Raw genomic sequence first — 20,698 nt, 5'->3', positions numbered from 1 at the left:
GATACATAATCATAACTGTTTTCATGTGATCAGTAAAAAACCATGAACATCTATACTGAATGTTATATTATATTTGTCATGCGACTATCAATGGAGACCATAATAAAAGTATCGTTTCAACCAAATTCAGCTATATTCCAGTAGTGATATTCACATTCAGAATAAACACCACCACCTTCATCTTCAAATAAAAACCCATCATGTAATGAGATACCATGTCCAGATGGTCTGATACAAACTTGTTCAGTGGGTATGGGGTTATGTGCAAATATTTGAATTCGCCTCTCCATGATATTAAGATTGGTGATAAGTTGGACTGTTTTGTTGCTTACAAAGCTACATATTGGAAACACACCATGGTGTACAATATTCTATCAATCGGTGTAAGATCAAATGATCTCTCTCCATTAAATGAATTGTGTAACTTGTCTAACAATAATAAAATGATTCATAACCTCATCATGAGTGACTAAGTGTTGTTTATTTCATTGAACTAGATGATACATGTTTCGACAATCTACTTACTGTCCTACACTTCAGGACTACACAATACTAACATTGTGATGCTCTTAATAGTCGTGTATCGAAGGAGTTTGAATTATTTTAGGAACGTGATTTTTAACTGATTTCTCGTCCACATGTGCCTTATATACAGTAAATCGTCGATAAATAAGACTTCAATCTTATCCAGTAAAATCATTTTCCCAAGTGAACAGTATCGTTCAATAACTAGTATTCCCAATTCTTCGAATTTGTTTATTAATTCCGAGGTATTTTCTCATATGTGTTTATGTACCAGATTTCGTAGTGCCCACTCTGTACCATGAACTAACTTCGAAATGTCATTAATATAGATGGTTGGAAGTTGCAGTTTAAAGTGGTATAAAATAGTATGATAAATTTGTGTGCATAATTACAGTAGTTTGTAATCTAATGTTCATCAAAAATAATTATTGTTGTTGTGATTTATTTCAGGCATGTTAGGTTTTACCAAATAATCATAAATGAATAAATTCCAAAGTTAACTACGGAGATTGTATGTGGTTTTTATACTTTGTATTATTATACAAACCTTTGAACTCTTTAACTAAATGTATAAATCGAAAATATTCCAATATTTCTATTAATCATAAATATATATATACTTGCTTTTGCAATGAATAAGTACAAATTAATTCATAATATAAACCTCTTTCATGCCGACAATCTAAGATCATTCAGTACAAACATTAATAAGTCGATACATTTCAGTCAATACAAACGATTCCAAGATCTCACTCGTATGCAATTGATGATCCAAACAGAATTAGACATACAAAGTCATTATACGCTTCCATTAAATAATTAGTACCTTTGTTGATGTCCGGCACTACATCCCATCATCTTTCATCAAATAGTGTAACGGAATTTCGTACAACAATGTATCCTTTTTTACCCATTAACATTCTTCGAACCAGACTGAAATGTACCGTTTACTAACGAATTCTGTTCGTTTGTTGCTATCCTTGTGATTTTCTTCATGGTATTCAATCATTTTACAGCTAAAATAACAGTTATCGCTTGAGAGTTTTTTGCTGTAATATTTATCACTTATTAATATTCATTGTAAAATATAATGATATTCCTATTCTTTACATTTTAAAGTAGAAAAAGAACACTTTTATATGTTCATACTTTTACAACCCCATTAATAATCGATAAGATATAAACGTCAGTCGATCAGATAATGTAGACCGCAAATACTTTACAAAAATTTCTATTTAAGACTACGTCAGTTTGAAAAATAGTTATACAAGGATGTAACTTTATTTCTAAATTTTTTTAAAACTTGTTTAAAATTAATGATAAAATGTATGGTGCCCAACCTTTTTTTTCGATAGATGTCACCAAGACGTAGGTTTTACAGAGGTGAATAGCACTAATCATGTTTCAAATTGTATTAGTCAATGTAAATAAATAATGAATTTCCAAAATATCCAGCTTTTCGAAATAAGTCTGCTTGTTTAAGGTTAATCAACAAGTTTTAAATGTCCACTAGGTGTATTTCATCCAACACTTCCGGTCATCTTTCCATTCATTCAATAGGTAAATGTTCCTCAGAAGAGTATATTTCATTAAAGACTTTACATCAAACGACTGAAGTTGTTCTCAACTGTTTGCTATGAACATGTCTATTGTAGTACAGCCTCACGTGATAGATAGAAACCAAAAGTACACTAGGCGTATTCACTGAGCTGAACGATTAAGTTTCGTGGCTGTAACTGTCATTATGGTCAACATTATCAACTCCTACTCTAAGTAAATGTGAATATTTTTGAAAATTATCCCACCAGCGCTTAGTCATTTTATATTGATTAACTTGTTTGTGACTGGTTGCTACCTCAAACCTTACTACCTTTATGTGTCCTTGCATTCCTATTAACTGACATGTTCGTTTAAATATGTGATTAATTGAGGTATTCGCAATTAAGTCATTTAGCTCAGATAAAGCAACATTTCCTAGAGTGTTCACTTAAGATGTATACCTTCATCATCTCACTACTCAACAGTCACTAAAAATATTGTCATATATATATATATAGGTTAATGTCAGAAGGGGTTTTTGTGGATACTATGGTAATTTTAATAGTTGAGATCATGAGTCATTTGAAGCTAGACCGCCATGGAAAACCTGTTATTTATTCTTCTACATGTCTAATACAGATAATAAATCAAGCATTTTAAACTGGACATAAACACAGGGGTTTGGAAGAATGCATGGAAAGTTATGTAACTTTCGATTAAGAATAATAAACAACTGTAAGCACCTAACTGCTTCATGTGTACATAAGGACATGTCCTCTTTTTATGTCAACTTTGTATAGAATTATCAATTCACACACATTCTCTGATTCCAATAAAATACATTGTCTATAGTCAATATATACTGTCAATAGATACTTTACAGAGTTTTATGTATTGGTTATTCTTGAGTTAAGACTCAGTATTTGTATACAACAAGTAATCTGTCATATATCCTTTATTTCAAACTGACTAAAAAGTGTTTTTAACAATTTGATCTCTTCTTCATAACTTCTGTTATTTTGCTGGCAATAAATCATTTTTAGCGTTATTTTGTTTTCATGAATTAAAAAATATACACGATGTTCGTTCTAGAAGATTTAATTTGAATTCTATGAAAAATTGACTGTTTGTTCAGTTTTCAATCTATTCATCTATCAGCATAAGGTCAACCATATAAACTATTTCTGAAAATCTTTCACAATGTATCTAACGTGTAATAATAAAAATTTCAATTACTTGTAGGGTCAGTACAATGTAACTGAGTCCTAGCCTAATCATTCAGCAGTTGGGTCATTGAAAATCGATCCCCGTCAAAGTCAAAGACAACCTACGCACATCAGTCAATTACACACCATGGAATGGCCCATGAGGTGGTGGTCTCACTAACTTCTCTGTACTCATCCTTACTAATATATTTACGTAATAACGCACTTTGTGTTATACAGTCTTCGAAGCGGCAATAGTACCTTGATATGACGAAGGAGTAGTTCGCGTTAGGTGCTGACCACGAGGTGTGATTTCGACGTTAGCTATTGTTCATATCATTCCCGTCTAAATTGAGTAGGTCCCCAACCACTCGACGTAAATCATGTATATTGGTGAACTACACACTAATATAGGAAGTATTCGTTATCTACAATTCCATTTATAAACTGTCTCTTTGAATTCCACATTTGTATAGCCTAAAAAGAAAGATTTAGAGGTATTTTTGTGAAAAATTTTCATATTATTTGTAGGTATTTTCACCATGATCTGACACCACATATGAAATCATTAGAGATTAAGGGATGTTAACCAAGTTTTTTCACTTTAGATTTTAGGACCCCTTTTCCAATATGAGTTCATGAATTGACAACTGAAACCAAATCTATTGGTTTGCTTTGTCTCGGTTGTCATTTACTGAAGTAGTTTTGTCGAAAGACGTTTTGGCGGAGTTTTGTTCTCTGATCTCGGATGGTTTGGTCGTGGAGTATTCATCGTTACTCTAAATGACATCATCAGCACAACATTCAGATAGAAATCTGAAGTCTTAAGTTTATGCTGATGATGTTATTCAGAATAACGATGAAAACTTCACGACCAAAGCATCCGAGCTCAGAGAACAAAACTCCATCAAAATCATCCACCTGAGCTACATATCTTCTCCACTTTCTCAAAAACAAGAATTCTACTAATGAATTTGTTCCGTTGAAAAAATCCCTACTAAACATGATCATTTACATTGAATATATGCATAAATATTTATAATTCAATATATGAATTAGCAGGAAAGTTAGTGTAGTATGAATTAACATGATTAGAGTTACCTTAGTGATTTTAATGAAAGTTTTAATAAAATAATCACATGATAAATATTTCATTTGTAAATATTCTTACCCTAGAAAAATTTATCTTCTCACAATTATTTACATACATACATATATATTAATGATTTATATTCAAATACGTTCAAACTTTACCGAAGAACAAAATTATTTACATAAAGTTCTATCTGTCATTGTGAAGTAAAATAAAGTACAAACAAACAAACAAAACGAAAGTAAGGAAAATTTCCGTTTATATGTTTCATTTATCTTACCATAACAATTTTGTATCAAATAAAATCACTTCTAGCTGATTAGTAATTAGGGAAAATAAAATTATGACCAGTTGCAGTTCTAAACATCAATGGGAAGATTCAAACAAACAATACTAAGTGAATTTAAACTTCACCCCACTGCACAAACAAGTGGCTATCAGGACTCAGTAGATCAGTGGATAACGCGATGGCGTTTGAAGGAAAAGGAACTGGGTTCCGAGTCCCAGAGTGAACATCAACTCTGAGATACAAGTACATCCAGCTGACGAGTCCCAAATAGGACGAAACGCGAGTCATGGGTTCCACTGCTAGCCACTATCCATCTTTGCTTACAATTTATGATTTTCGTTATGAAAATTCTAATGTTGATAGAGTTGTAAAAAATGTGTCATGTTATTAAAAATGGCATTTGACGAACTGTTGTTTGAAACAATGTAGTAATATCTCATTTGGAACATGAACCTTAAGATATGTGCCCATAAAACTGATGAATATCAAACAAAACGATGTATGTGCATTAAATTCCATTAATTGATACGATCGCAAATGTAATTAGTATGATAAAATGTATCTGATTTTGGTTTTTATGATAAGCTCACCATGATATTCAGTTTTCATGATCAGAATGTTTTAGAAAGCAGTCAAATTGATTGAAAATTCATGTTGTCTGAAGAAGGTTTTTGCTTTTGCTAGGATGAATAAATCATTTAATGTAAATCATACTTCATGAATTTTATTTCAATGATTTACAGCTGATGTATAAGTGATCAATTTTGTTAGTATAGGTGGAGCCACACAATCTTAACAACCATGTATAAACGATAATTTTAAGATGTACTGACTTATTGCAATGATAGTGTAAGTATCTAACCAACTAAATTTATTTTTATTATTAATGGCTTTATTCAATATTATAATCTGGTACAATATAGAATTCTCAGCACGAGTTATTTCAACAAGTTTTTTACCAAAAAAAAACAAAAAAAACCAAAAAAAAACAGAAAAGGAATGAAAAAGGTTTAAGAAAAACTGAGTTTATACAAATTATCAAATTTGAAATATGCTTAAGAAGACAGGTTATTTACTAGGTCAACTCTAACAGCCTGTTCGTCACAAAGTAAATTTGCTAAGTAAGGTATTACAGAACTTTTATAGACTTGCTTGCGTGTATGGATCTTAATGTATTTACGTCTCGTTCTACCAGAAGTTATACAAGCAGAAAGATATGAATGAAGCGGATGGTTAGTATCTGATAAGATAACACCTGCCAAGAGTTTGCAAGACATCATCAGTATTGAGATATTCGCAATAATTAATAGAACTTTCAATTTCGATGTTGAATTTCGTTACTTCAGATTTTATTGAGCTATACAGGTTTCCGTTTTAGATATGCTATTCACAGATTTTGGAGTAATTTAAACGAAAGTTGGATTTGTTATAATAAATCAGGCGTTTTCGCTTAGAATTCGATTACACGGTTAATTATGGGCTCGTTGATTGTTAAGAACTAAAACAACTAGTCGATAGACCTTCATCACTTAAATTTACTTAATGAGCAATATGGTATCGGTTAGTATTTAGCATAACTCTCGTTGTTAAATTTCATTTGTCCTATAACATTACCTATTGAAATATGGAATGTACTTTTCACCATTATTACATCAAATTTAAGGAATCTCATCTATACTTTCATCATTCATTCACATACACATTTCCTTCAAACCTATATATCATCAGAATGTAAATAGTTATTAATAAATAGGTTTGAAATTATTTGTATCTCCTTTGCGCTATTTTACTCATCATAACAATATTTACTACGATACTACAATCTATAAAAATATCTTCGACCAAAACATATAATCATTACTATATAGTTTTAACAAACTTTAATTGTTATGACATTTGTAATTGGATAACGTTTACATCAACCACATGTTTTTGATCAGACGTTTTCTAGTTAATTTGTACATTTTCATTCTTATGTCGTTGATTCCATTATGTGAATAGGATTTCTTCTATGGCTTCTAGACACTGAACTTGGCAAGTCGATAAACTTGAAAATATAGAGTTTCTAAGTTCATTTCAACTTGAGTTAGGAATTAGTTAACTCTATGGCTAGGAAATTTGTTTGTCGGTAACTCATCTAAATTAAAAGAACTCACACTGTTATTATTTTATTAATAGTTTAAGATCAAATTACTGATCGATTAGGTTTCAAATATTATCTATTGATTTTCTACCAAATTAACATAAGGGATGGATTTACTGAAACAACTTAGATAGATATGTATAGGATTAGAGTTTAGAAAATTCGTGATTTAATAACTCTTTTCATGTTATTTTATTTTTAAGGAATGATTATTGATTTTATTATCGGTGAATAAAAGCAAAAAAATAGCTTATTATCAGGCTTATTGTTTTAAATAAACAACAATTATCTGATATTTACTACTGAGAAACTTGTTATCAGTACATATTTAACTGATGTTTCTTTTAACGTAGCTACAATTTTCAATGTAATCTTATTCCGAACATATGATTTCTTAATTAGTTGAAAGCATGAGTCAATTGAAGCTAGACCACCATCAACTCACTGAAGACAATTGGTGAACAGTAGCTTAACTTCGTGGATCAGTTGAAGTTAGACATTAACACCGTTGGATGCCGGCTCAGTGGTCTATCGGTTAAGGGCCCTGGCTCGAGACTGGTAGGTCCTGGGTTCGAATCTCGCGAGTGCGGGATCGTGGATGCGCACTACTGAGGAGTACCACTATAGGACGAAACGGCCGTCCAGTGCTTCCAGGTTTTCTATGGTGGTCTAGCTTCAATTGACTCATGATTTCAACGATGAAAATTACTAAATCTCCACAAAACCCCTTCTGATAATTTCTTAATTAGTTTGAATTATCGTATTATTAAACTTCAGGGGTAAAATCATATCAGTCTATTTAAATTGCCTCGGTATAGATCTATTTTACATAATTTTTAGTAGATTAGAATTATGGCTAATTGTCAAATCCAAGACTCACATTTTGTATTTGACACTCGCTAGTTGGATGTGCCTTCATCCTATTACTGGGGTTCACAATAATGCTTTAACCCATTGAGCTAATGAGTTTAATGGTTATAATGTTTATAGTATTATAAAGAAACCGAGTATATGTAATTTTATTTATTGAACAGTTGGGAAAAAGACAATTTTTTTTCTCAAGATATTCGTCATTATCAATAACAAACATATCCATAAAGATCAATATCCTTCTATGGAAACTAGTCATATGTAATAGAAAGAAAAGAAAATTTTTTTATTTATTTTATCGAAAACTTAATCAATACAATTTTTTACAAACAATTCGATGTTTCTTTTGTTTTGGTTTCATCAACTTCTGTTTAACTTTTTTTTTCAAATCTTGAACACAAAGACGTTCATTTGTGAATCACCATTATTATTATCATCATCATTATTAATAGGTGTAACAGATAAACAAAGGAATTAAACAAAGGAAACTTGTTTAAACATTAATATTCTTTACTCATAAATAAAAACTAAATCAAAAAATAATCAGATCAAAAAATTTTATTTATAAGTAGATGAATTGTTTATAATATTTTCAGAAGGGGGTTTTGTGGAGATTTTAGTTATTTTATAGATAGTTGAGATCATGAGTCAATTGAAGCTAGACCACCATGGAAAACCTGGAAGTAATGGATGGCCATTTCGTTTTATTGTGGGACTCCTCAGCAGTGCACATCCACTATCCCGCACTCGCGAGATTCGAACCCAAAACCTATCAGTCATTAAAATACTCAGTTTATAATGAAAATAATGAAAAACAAAAATACTGATTTTAGCAAATTTTTCTTTTTAGATAAACATAATATACCTGAAGATCATCAACGTTGATTATCACTGTCGAATGATTGGGGACCTACTCGAGTTAGAAGGGAATGATGTGACCAATAACTAACGTCGAAATCACACCTCGTGGTCAGCACCTAACGCGAACTACTCCTTCGTCATATCAAGGTACTATTGCCGCTTCGAAGACTGTATAACACAAAGTGCGTTATTACGTAAATATATTAGTAAGGATGAGTACAGAGAAGTTAGTGAGACCACCACCTCATGGGCCATTCCATGGTGTGTAATTGACTGATGTGCGTAGGTTGTCTTTGACTTTGACGGGGATCGATTTTCAATGACCCAACTGCTGAATGATTAGGCTAGGACTCAGTTACATTGTACTGACCCTACAAGTAATTGAAATTTTTATTATTACACGTTAGATACATTGTGAAAGATTTTCAGAAATAGTTTATATGGTTGACCTTATGCTGATAGATGAATAGATTGAAAACTGAACAAACAGTCAATTTTTCATAGAATTCAAATTAAATCTTCTAGAACGAACATCGTGTATATTTTTTAATTCATGAAAACAAAATAACGCTAAAAATGATTTATTGCCAGCAAAATAACAGAAGTTATGAAGAAGAGATCAAATTGTTAAAAACACTTTTTAGTCAGTTTGAAATAAAGGATATATGACAGATTACTTGTTGTATACAAATACTCAGCACCTCATGGGCCATTCCATGGTGTATAATTGACTGATGAGCGTAGGTTGTCTTTGACTTGGACAAGGACCGATGAACTGTTCGATATTCAGTGACCCGACTGCTGAATGGTTTGTCTTGGACTCAGTTACATTTCACTGGCCCTACATACATATTGAGATAAAGAAAACAAGAAAAATTTTTTTCAATGAAGAACATCTACCGTAAATTGTTTTGCAACCATCATTAATAATAGTAATAGCTTATACCTAGCAGGATAAATATCCGTTTAGTCAGATAGGTGTTTAAATAAACCAACAAAAATATTAATGTGAATACAATCGAAATCAATTTATGTCAGAAAAGTTATTGATAATTAAGTGATATATCATTATATCGTAATAATTCCAAACTTATCATCTGTATACAACTAAAACTCTGACAGTTATCGAGCCCAAGATATAAAGGGAGGATCAGATAAGTTCCTTCTGTCACATAAGTCTTCTACCGTTGAACAAACTCAAAAAACTATCAAGGGTTAGGTCATCACATTCGAATATGAATTGTAGTCTACATAGGTTACACGGTGCTATGGAAATGATATCCAGCCATCTACGGAAGCGTTCTAAAGAACATACTGAATTTCAATGATTCTGCTACAGTAAACACTATACCAATTAGAAATTTTTCTAGAACACAGGTAAATTTGTTCTGATTTTTATCATCAAAACAGAAGTTAATAAGCCTTTTCTAAATTATACAGATGTTACGTTTAGTTCTGAGTTTGTTATACATTTAATAAAATTTCATAAGGTTCATAAAATGAACTACAAAAATTCGAATGTCCATTTACTGTTTGACAATGTGTTTGTTTAAATCGATACATGGTTTGTAACTTACCTTATTCTAATCCTGGTACAACTCTACGTAAGTTCACAGTCCTTGGACATATTCAAACCCTGTTCTATTCGCACATGCTAGAATGTTTCAGTTAGGTCTTCTATTTTATATACTACGTTCAATACTATTACTTATTCCACATAGTATACTTTGTATGTTGGTAAGTGAGTTTCCAATTAGATTAACTAAATCATAAACAACGGTTAAAATGTTATATTATTTTATGGTTTCAATAGTACCAATCACTAGAGTAACTGGAATATTGAATCGATGTGTAAATCGCTATTTATGTAATTCTTTCTATCAGCGCCTCACTTAATTTAAAATAATATCGGGGATAACTGTACCGTATGTATTATTTTTTTTGTTAAACTGTTATGACATAAGTAGAAATGAATAGTGTATAGTAATGAAGTTCAGGACGGGCCTTTCGCCCTATTTGGAACCCGTCAGCTAGACATTATGATATTGGTAGTAGTGATGGTTAGATAGTGGAGTAAATAACAGTAAAAACATTCTATTTTTATTAAAATATAAATAAAAAGAGAGAAAATAAAACACAATATAACAAAATATTATGAACAAAAATAATCGATAAACTGGTTTACTGATAAATATGTATTCAAAGTTTCAATATATGTCATATACAACAAATATCTTTACACGATAGAAATTACTATAGTTACGAAATATTAAAGTACATTTTATTAACGTGCCCACTAGGTTAAACATCTCAATGCAAATAACTAAAGGTATTTAACTATAACAGAATTATACCCTGTAATCAGATGCAAATATCATTTATAACCAAAGGGTTAGAATACGAAAGATTTGTCCATTGACACAGATAAAGAGATCTTATGTGCAACATACTCAAGGTCAAAATCTATGAGTGAACTCTGTTAAAAAATATGAAGTTAACATTAGATCATAAAATCAATATCATGTGATAAATGACTAGTGTTACATGAGTCATGCTTGGTAAATTTATGATTAGAGGTTAGTGAAATTGTTGGAGTTTCTAGTAAACTAAAACGATTGTTTATTTTCAGTATGAGGTTGTAGAAATTGTTGAACTTCATTGAAACAATGGTCCGATCACCACCACTGGATGGCCAGTTTGTGCTAGTATGACACTCCTCGCCAGTGCCCAACCACGATCCTGCACACAGGACTCGAACACAAGACCTTTGGTCTCACTCGCGAACACTTAACTTCTAGACCGCTGAGGCAGAATCCAATGGAGTTAATGTCTAAATTAAAATAAAGCAATGATTTATGAAATTCCAAAAAGGAACAGACTTACAGTTTGTAAGTTGGTGTGCCAGATCACGTCGGGCTAACCAATGAAGATGCCACAAACGGAACGACTGTCCAGTACTTCCAGGTTTTCAATGGTGGTCTAACACTGATTGGTTCATGATTTCAGTTATATTCTACAATCTCCACAACCGCATTCTGAAGATTATCATCATCACTACTTTTCAGATGGTGGATGTTTGGTGGTAGTTTATTGAAAGACTGACAATTACTTTTCATAGTTCTCAACGTTAAATCATTGGTTACATCTACGTAACTCCTGAAGTTCTCAGCGTTGTAATATGAAGCATTGCTAATGAGCTATCCTAACTGTATTTAAATAGTTCATCTAGGTAAAATCACTGTGCGAATACTTTTACAATTGCCTGTACATACCAATGTGATTTTCATTAACCTAAATAATATCTGATCGAAATGGAAATTCATTCAAATCCTTGAAAACTTTCAGCAAACTCTTCTTAATCGTGCAACTGAATTTCAATGATATTCTATATAGTTCAATATACAGATAAAGTTCAATTCAGAATAATGAATTATCCACAGATTTGTCTATAAGTAATTTCATTGAAGCTTGTTTTTGCTTATTCTCAAAAAACTATTTATAATAGAGTTAAAACACAGTTGGCTAGTCACGACATACTGACAGACATTTGAAGAGAGAATATTTAATTGATAAAATATCAAAAGTGGAAGCATTAATTTTATTGCCAACATTGTTTTGTAAGGCAATGGGAAATATTGATTTAGTTAGTTAAAATATTTATTATACCTGCCCAGTAGAATGATGTCAGTAGGTATATATTACTTGAGCAGGCAATGACGAAAGTCATTTTTTTCTATCCGCTTACCAAGTGAAATACGTTTTTAATTTATTTTTGTTGTTTTCTCTAATGGAAATATTCAATATCTTTACATTTTCCCATAACTTATTACGTAATTCACTTTAGATGTTCTTCATCTTGTTTTCTCTTAGTAACGTCGCCTACGTTTTTATTTTTTGATTATTACTCTTGGTTTTATATCCACAATCATCATAAAAAGACTTCACTATTTTTTATCTATTAGACGGTATTCGTCTAGTAACAGTTAATCGTTGTTTCTACCTTCTCATTATTGACAAATACCTAAAGTTAAGTATTTCAACAGTAAATTATTTGACTTCATCACTAAGTGATGCAGTTTTAATTTAATGTGATAGTGTAGGGACAGTGAAATGTCACTAAGCCCTAGCCGAATCATCTGAGAGTTGGGTTACAGAATATCAAACAGATCATCGATCCCTGTTAAAGTTAAGGACAATAAAACGCGCATCAGTTAATTACACACCATGGACTGACTCATACGGTGGTAGTCTCATTAAAATCACTGTACTCATTCTTACTAATATATTTACGTAATCACGCTCTTTATGTTATACAGTCTTTAAAGCAAACATAGTACTTTAATACGTCTAATGGGGTAATCCAGGCTAGATGCTGACCGCGAGGTGTGACTTCGAAGTTAGCTTGTTCGTTACACTGTTCCCGTCTAACTCGAGTAGGCCTCCAATCATTCGACATAGATCATCAACGTTGATGGTCTACAATAGCATCAATTCTGCTAAAATTTGTAGACACTTATTGTCGATGAAATGAAATCAGCATTAAGAACTGGTACAAGGTTTTCCAGTCGATTGATTCGAAAAGTTAAATAACAACTGAGAGTTCATATTTCCCTATCCAAATGAATCTTCAAAAAAAAATCTTACATGTAATATTAACTGATACTTTAAACAACTGCTAATCTCATAAATATATGTATTTTCTTTAATTTCATATTTAGAAATAATAATTTCATTGCATTGTTAATGAAGTAACTGTTCTGAAAACACAATAAATCTATTTATCCCAATAACGTTATTTACATTTTTTAATTTTAATCTATCTAAAAGTAAATATTCAGTCACACTATTTTATTCAAAATTCTACAAACTTAGACATTAGAGGTTAAGTGCTCGTGAGCGAAATCGATAGGTCCTGGATTCGAATCTCGTAAGGCAGGATCGTGAATGCGCACTGCTGAGGGGTCCCACAATATGATGAAACGGCCGTCCAGTGCTTCCAGGTTTTCTATGGTGATCTAGCTTCAATTGATTCATGATCTCAACTATTAAAATTACTATAATATCCACAAAACGTACTTACTTATTTATTTACGCCTGTTACCCCTCGTGGAGGACAAAGGCCATCCACCAGCATTCTCCATCCAACTCCATCCCAAGCAATCCTTGCCAGTTCTTTCCAGTTAACATTCATCCTTTTCATATCTGATTCTATTTCCCGGCGTAATGTGTTCTTTGGCCTTCTTCTTTTCCGCTTCCCTTCCGGATTCCAAGTTAGGGATTGAGTCCTGATGCACATTTGTGATTTCCTTAATATATGTCCGATCCACTTCCAACGTCTTTTCCTAATTTCATCTTCAGCTTGAAGCTGGTTTGTCTTCTCCCATAAAACGCTGTTGCTGATAGTATCCGGTCAGTGAGTGTTGAGTATTTTGCGTAAATATCTGTTTATAAATACTTGTACCTTCTTGACAATGGATGTAGTAGTTCTCCATGCTTCAGCTCCATACAGTAGAACTGTCTTGACATTCGTATTGATGATTCTCACTTTGAAATTAGTTGAGAGTTGTTTTGAGTTCCATATGTTTTTGAATTGTAGAAATGCGATCCTTGCTTTGCCAATCCTCGCCTTCACATCTGCATCAGATCCTCCTTGTTCATCAATGATGCTTCCCAGGTACTTGAATGTTTCCACCTCTTCGATTTTTACAAAACCCCTTCTGATAATAATCTTGACATGATAAACAACAACATCGTGATACAGCTAATTGAAAAGAAAGTGTGAATTTATGCTATTGAAAAAACTGTTTATGAGTTTGAATAGAAAAAAAAATAAAAAAAATAATTGTAATTCAATCATTTAAAAGATTTTTATATTTTTTTTAATAAAAGTATCCAATATTTGAATGATTATTTTGTGTAAATTGTTAGTGTATTTTTTCTTAAGAAAAATGCGCAAATAATAAATCAAATCATACTAGTGTAGTGTGGTCTACTTATATCCATAGAAGTCATATATGGTGATGTCAGACATAGAATGTATTTTGGCAAAAGGTCGAGAAGGAACGAACAAGAATGAAGCGCTGTCGGCACGAAAATGCATGAACAATGAAATCAGAGAAGACGGACTGATATTTTCAGAAGGAACAGTTAAAATTGAGACAATTGATTGTTATTTTGGAAATTAACTGTTTGTTGTATGCTTATCAGAATTTAGTGAGATAGTCTGTAATTTGTTCTTAAATACATTCGATTGTCCCCAGTCGTGTTTTGTTGACTACACTACTCATAGTATCAACTCTGTAAAAAATACTAGTAATAACACATACAGTTTTTTTTATTAAAGAATAAATTTATGTAGAACATTAGAGAGAATTTATTCTTATCTTTGTCTTCTTGTACCTCCACCCATTTCTAGTCTAGTTGACCTTTTATTTTTATGTATAAATGTTCTTAACAAGTATATGTATGATCAGCTTGTTCGAAATGTATTGCGCTTATCCTATCATCACATAGTTCTAATAATCTTCGTCGTCTTATTACACTATCCAAATTTATCAAAGGGATTAATCACTTCAAAGGATTTAAAGTCACTTTTTGTCATTAGAAAATTAGTCATTGAACATTTTGCAGAATTAAATAAATGGTACATCATATATTTGTTACTCCACACCAGTACATTTCAATATTGTCACACACAAAAAAAATCAGAAGCAGACCTTCTTTATCATATATTGACCAAGTTACATGAGCATTTTTGTATTCAAATTCTAAGGAATTATTTTAATAATAATCTGAACGCCAAAGTTGACTACGCTGAACTGTTGACGGATAGTCGCAAGATCAGAGGTGATACTGTTCCTAATATCTGAAAAAGCGTTTAACAGTTATTGTATGAATCTTTGCATAGAAACTATCAAACATACAGTTCTTTACTTTTCAAATAATTAATGAAACAGTAAGCAAATAATTCACTATTCAAAAAACACTGAATATTCTCATTCACTCTCTAAAATAAAGACAGTTCAGGTTATCAGATACCTAGATGGGAAATTATTCAACACTCTCTCACTATTTTTCCCCTTTTTTTCACAATTTATACGGATACTGAGAGTAAGAATAAGAGCATAGACTATAATTAATTGAATAGATTTGATTAGGAATTAATGCGTAATAACAAACGACAAAAGAGAAAGAAACACGTGAACAACAAGAACAACAGAACAACAAAAAATTATCAACAATCAAATGAATTCATCTAGAATAAGTTAACTGATTGTTTTCAGTCACATGATTTCATTGATTAGCATGCATAAATACGAGTGTTATTTCATACTGACCTAGATTTCTAACATTTCAAGGTTAAACGTAGGGAATTCGTTGGAGTATGTCAATAAAAAGTATCCAAAAGTCAAAATATTTATTTCTTCATGTTCAGATACATTATATGACCGATGTAATGAGATCAAAATTATACTGATGAGGTTATTTTTTTATATTTGGAAGAAAGTTTTGATTATTATTTCAATGTTGAATAACACTCAGGGAGACTTTGAATTATCTCCCATGACCATGATAAGATTTGTGAGTGACGACCGAATATTTTTAAGTTTTTTGGTTTGCATTAATCTTGTAGTAATGTTTTAACAGGTTAACTAAGCATAAACTTGACGAGAAACAAATAGATAAATGTTGACATCATTTAGTCACTACATACAAATCGATGGGGAGTGAATAGTAGGTTAAACATACAAGAGCATTGGATACTGCTATTCTTATGTGTTGCAGATCTGATAAGTTCTATGTTACCAGATATCACTAAGCTGGGTCTAGTTTTGAACTTTAGTCAGGTGCAAATATTCAATGGCGATCAACAGTTGTAATAATGACGACCCATTCTCATATTCAATGTAATCGGTTCCCACGTAAACTATGAGGATTGATATCGATGCAACTGCTAACTTCTTTCATTGTTTATCATTAGAGCGCAAGAGACATGAAGCAAGCAATTTTAATTATTTCTCACCTAATAATCGAATAAACACATGCATATACGTTCAGCTAAGCCATTACTTTCTTGGTCTATATCAAAATATATCCTTAAACAACCAACTCATGCAAAAGTTTCCTTTCACGGCCAAATGATATCAGTTAGAGAACCAATGAAAACCAAGGAACATCAAAGAGCAATTTTCTTATGGATAAGGGCGACTCTAGCAGTAAACACTCAAAACCGTACACGGATTCGAATCGAGGACCTTCTAGTTTCGTAACAACAACATTACCCTCACTTAAAAATAACGGAGCTCAACCACATTTAGCAAGAGACAGGTATCATTATTCATACTGGATATTTGTTGGGTTATAACGCGAATCAATTAAAGTTGGAAACGTATTTCACATAAATAATAAAGAACGAAACTAATTAAACAAATGAGATGTTTATGATAGCATCGTAGTTTTCATTACAAGTTTGTTATTTATTATCGACCTACCGAACATTTTTCTTTTTGAATCTTGAACTTATGACTAAAGAGTGTGACATCACTTGTTAATGCAAACCAATAACCAATGAGTTGAAACATTAGCGTTAAACACTAAACATATATGTTTGCACTAAAAAGTTCTTCATATCTAGATGTCTTTGAACAATATTTCTTTGTCTACTGTAGGTTAACTTCAGTCACACTAAGCCATCGATGAAATATGTAGTTTAGAAAATTCTTAGTCTTGAAATTATAATGCACATGTTGGATATCTGTTATTCTTTTCATAAATATTCATTAATAATTATAGTATGTTCTTCAGGTGCGAACGAAACAAATTTAATGGTATTTGTGTAGGAGGGCTTGTGGAGATTTTTGAATTTTCAAAATTTACGTCACAGACTTATTTTAATTTAACGACCACCGAAAGACAGGAAGTATTAGACACCTGTTCCGTCCTAGAATCGAACTCCTCAGCAGTATGTATGTACGACTCAACCAGGAATCTGACATGGTATAATTAGTCTCTTGACGAAAAATTGACTTCTGGGCTACTGATATTCTATTAGAAGACACTGCTTCAATCAGTCTTAACACACGAAAACCGAATCTAGTTAGTTATTGAGCTGATGTTATTCCAAAGTAGGCTTATTTTATACAAGTTTTGTTCTTGAAGACAAGACTGGAGATACAAAAATTATTATCTTGTAAATGACACGATATATATCTTCATTATTCATGTTATGCACATAAACTAATCATAAATTAAACAAAGTACAAATAAATCAATAATATTTTCAGATTTTCGGTTTGAGAGTAGAAGTTTAAAATGCTTGAATTCATTGATTTCATATGTTTATGTATGTAATAAGTCTTATTTTTTTTTAATAAACCAATCGATAGCGTAAATACTACTTCATAACCACTCGGTAGGAAAAACGGCTTGTCACTACGATACCGTTCATCTATGAACTTTGAACTTCTTTACCGAGCTCGTGAAGTCTCACTGACCTAACTGAAAGATAACGAATATGTCATGAACATCCACAACACCTACCAGGTGGCAAAGCAAGAATCTTCAGGTCTCAAGGCAAGAGCTTAACCTTTAGAGCACTAAGGCTACATCCAGTGATTGATTTATCTAGCTTCAGTCAATTCACAATATTACGCTACAATTTCCATTGTCTCAAATGTGTAACTTTTTAATAATATCATGCTCGAAACGTTACTCTGCCTCCGGGAAACCTGAAAGTCCTGAGCCCGATCTAAGGTGTGGTCGTGAATTTGCTATTCTGGGTATTCCCATACGAGACAGAAGCAACTATCCAGCATCTCCCAGCTGTTATTGATCTATCTTAGAGTGGTTTGTAATCTCAATAGTATCCAACAATCTCCTCAAACCCTCTAAGTCCTAATTTATTACAGGTCATGATTAAATGAATAGCTCTAACCAACGTAGTTGTACTGTGGGCGGATAATCAACGAAAATCATGAGTGTGATATTCCTCTTTACCTGTGTCTAAATATCTTAACACCTTTTTAAACAGGGATTCGATTGCTGCACGCCTATACTATTTCAAAGGTTCTAGGTGCAAACAATGGGTAGTATACTGTGTGATACAAGTTGTGGATTGCTATGACTTCTCGTTATGTTGAGTGGATATAAAGGACCATGATGCAATATCAATGTTAAGAGTTTCATTACCCACTATTTGCTAAACATGCAAACATAATTACTTGGATCGATGTATTTCACTTTCTTCTCTGACAAGTTTAGAGAAGCGCTAAAATCTGTTAGTCAACTTCAAAGCTAAACGATAATGGCTTTGTTTCTGAAGCTAAGCTGTCCATCTTCTATGTTAACTAAAGGATAAAGATAAGAGTAAACATAAAGTTGGTTTTAGTGCAGTATGAATATAAGAGTATACTCGTCTGTACAATATCAGTCATATGATTAGAGAATCTACAATACATAACAACACTTCTTAAATAATGACTCACAGTTCAACAAAATGGAACGTTTATTCAGTAAGATGTTCTCTTGGTATAAATTTTTATGCTGAATGGCTTCAAGCTTATGAAAAGCAAAATTTAAAATAAATTGAACTTTAAAAGAGAGTAGCACTCCGTTTTCTGTTGTAATCTGTAGCCAGTGGTAAAGTTCATGTTCAAACGCTTATCAAGATGCACTTGATCAAACAGACTTTATAAAATCCTTTCAGAATGGCCCTTGAAGAAGATCCGTTTTGCGATTTCTAATTTTATGTCTCATTATTTGTCGAGACACCAGTAAATTGAAACATTTCTAAATAAATATCCATTTGAACCTAGGAATCCCATTGAAATATTTAATTCGTTTATCAATAACTTTGCTAACAAATGGGTTATCAAATCTGTCAGAAATTCAATATGTTGCCGTTCGAAATAAATTAAATAATGTGTTATTTCTTTATCCTATGTCTATTCATATCCTTGTTGTTCACATTTATACAAGTAAGAAATTTGACGTAATAAAGCACACTAATCCAATGGGTAGAGTTGACTTAAAAACATTATTTTATTTCTTTTGTAGATCACTAACTTAGATCATCTATATCGAATAATTGGGGACCTACTCGAGTTAGATGGGAATAGTGTGACTAACAGCTAACTTCAAAATCACACCTCACGGTCAGCACCTAACGAGATTTACCCCTTTGTCGTATCAAGGTAATATTGCTGCTTTGAAGACCGTATAACACAAAGGACGTTATTACAGAAATATATTAATTAAAGTAGATACAAGCGAAAGTGTGATCATCACCACATGGGCCAGTCCATGGTGTGTAATTAAATGGTAGGCGTTGGTTGTCCTTGACGTTGACGGGGATCAACGTACTGTCCGATATTCAGTGACCCACTTACCGGATGGCTTGTCTAGGACTCAGCCACATTTCACTGACCCTACACTTTGTTCATTGTTTGTTCTTTAAATCCCTGTATTGTTTTTTTAAAGTTATTATTATTATCATTATTGTTATAAGTGGCTTTATTCAACATTATATTTTTGGTACAATAAAGAATTCTCAGCATAAGGTATTTCAACAAGTTTCCTTCTCTTATTTCTTGATCGATCCCGACGATAAATAGGGAATGATCGCCAGTTAGATGTGAGCGGTTCAAGAATCGACATCTGAACAATGTTCATACTTTTCAATGCATATTGCGAGGCACCACAATGTCTCTGATTGTACTTATTTGTAACTCTTACAGAGATAAGTCGTAAACATTTCATAAACGCACCTGAATAGGTTATGAGATTAATAGATATAATGATGTGTTTATACGAACAAAAAACAGATGACGTTTTGAAATATCTAGATGTTAGGAACAGGTAGCCCAGATATTCGAGCAGGCCGCAATAGTTATTAAGAAGAACTCCAGTAACATCATACATAATCTAATTACGTCTATATTTTCCCTAAAAAATGAGATTGTTTTTGTTAAAAATTAAGGCATTAAAATAGCAACTTTTGTTGCACAAAATTACAATTAACTGTATCAATAACACAATTCTGATTTATTTTTAATCTTTATTATCTGATATGCTGTCTAACGAACTAATTTTTTCATATATTTGTATTTTATTTCAGTAAGATTATTTGAAAATTCATATATCAATTGGTAACTTGAAGAGAATGCAATTGCATA

At 32.0% G+C, this 20,698-nt stretch overlaps 1 protein-coding gene across 1 annotated transcript; it reads left to right on the top strand.

Moving 5' to 3' along the window:
* Positions 1–16,001: 16,001 nt before the first annotated feature.
* Smp_202660 (uncharacterized protein) lies at positions 16,002–19,658 on the top strand (the record flags this gene model as incomplete). Its single annotated transcript, XM_018796848.1, has 2 exons — positions 16,002–16,106; positions 19,581–19,658. The coding sequence occupies 2 exons, from the start codon at positions 16,002–16,004 to the stop codon at positions 19,656–19,658; spliced, it is 183 nt and encodes a 60-aa protein (XP_018651948.1).
* Positions 19,659–20,698: the final 1,040 nt, after the last annotated feature.

This window comes from Schistosoma mansoni, chromosome 4 (genome assembly GCF_000237925.1).
Source record: "Schistosoma mansoni strain Puerto Rico chromosome 4, complete genome".
Classification (NCBI taxonomy): domain Eukaryota; kingdom Metazoa; phylum Platyhelminthes; class Trematoda; order Strigeidida; family Schistosomatidae; genus Schistosoma; species Schistosoma mansoni.
The sequence above is the reverse complement of the archived record's forward strand: the minus strand, read 5'-3'. Positions and strand labels throughout refer to the sequence as shown.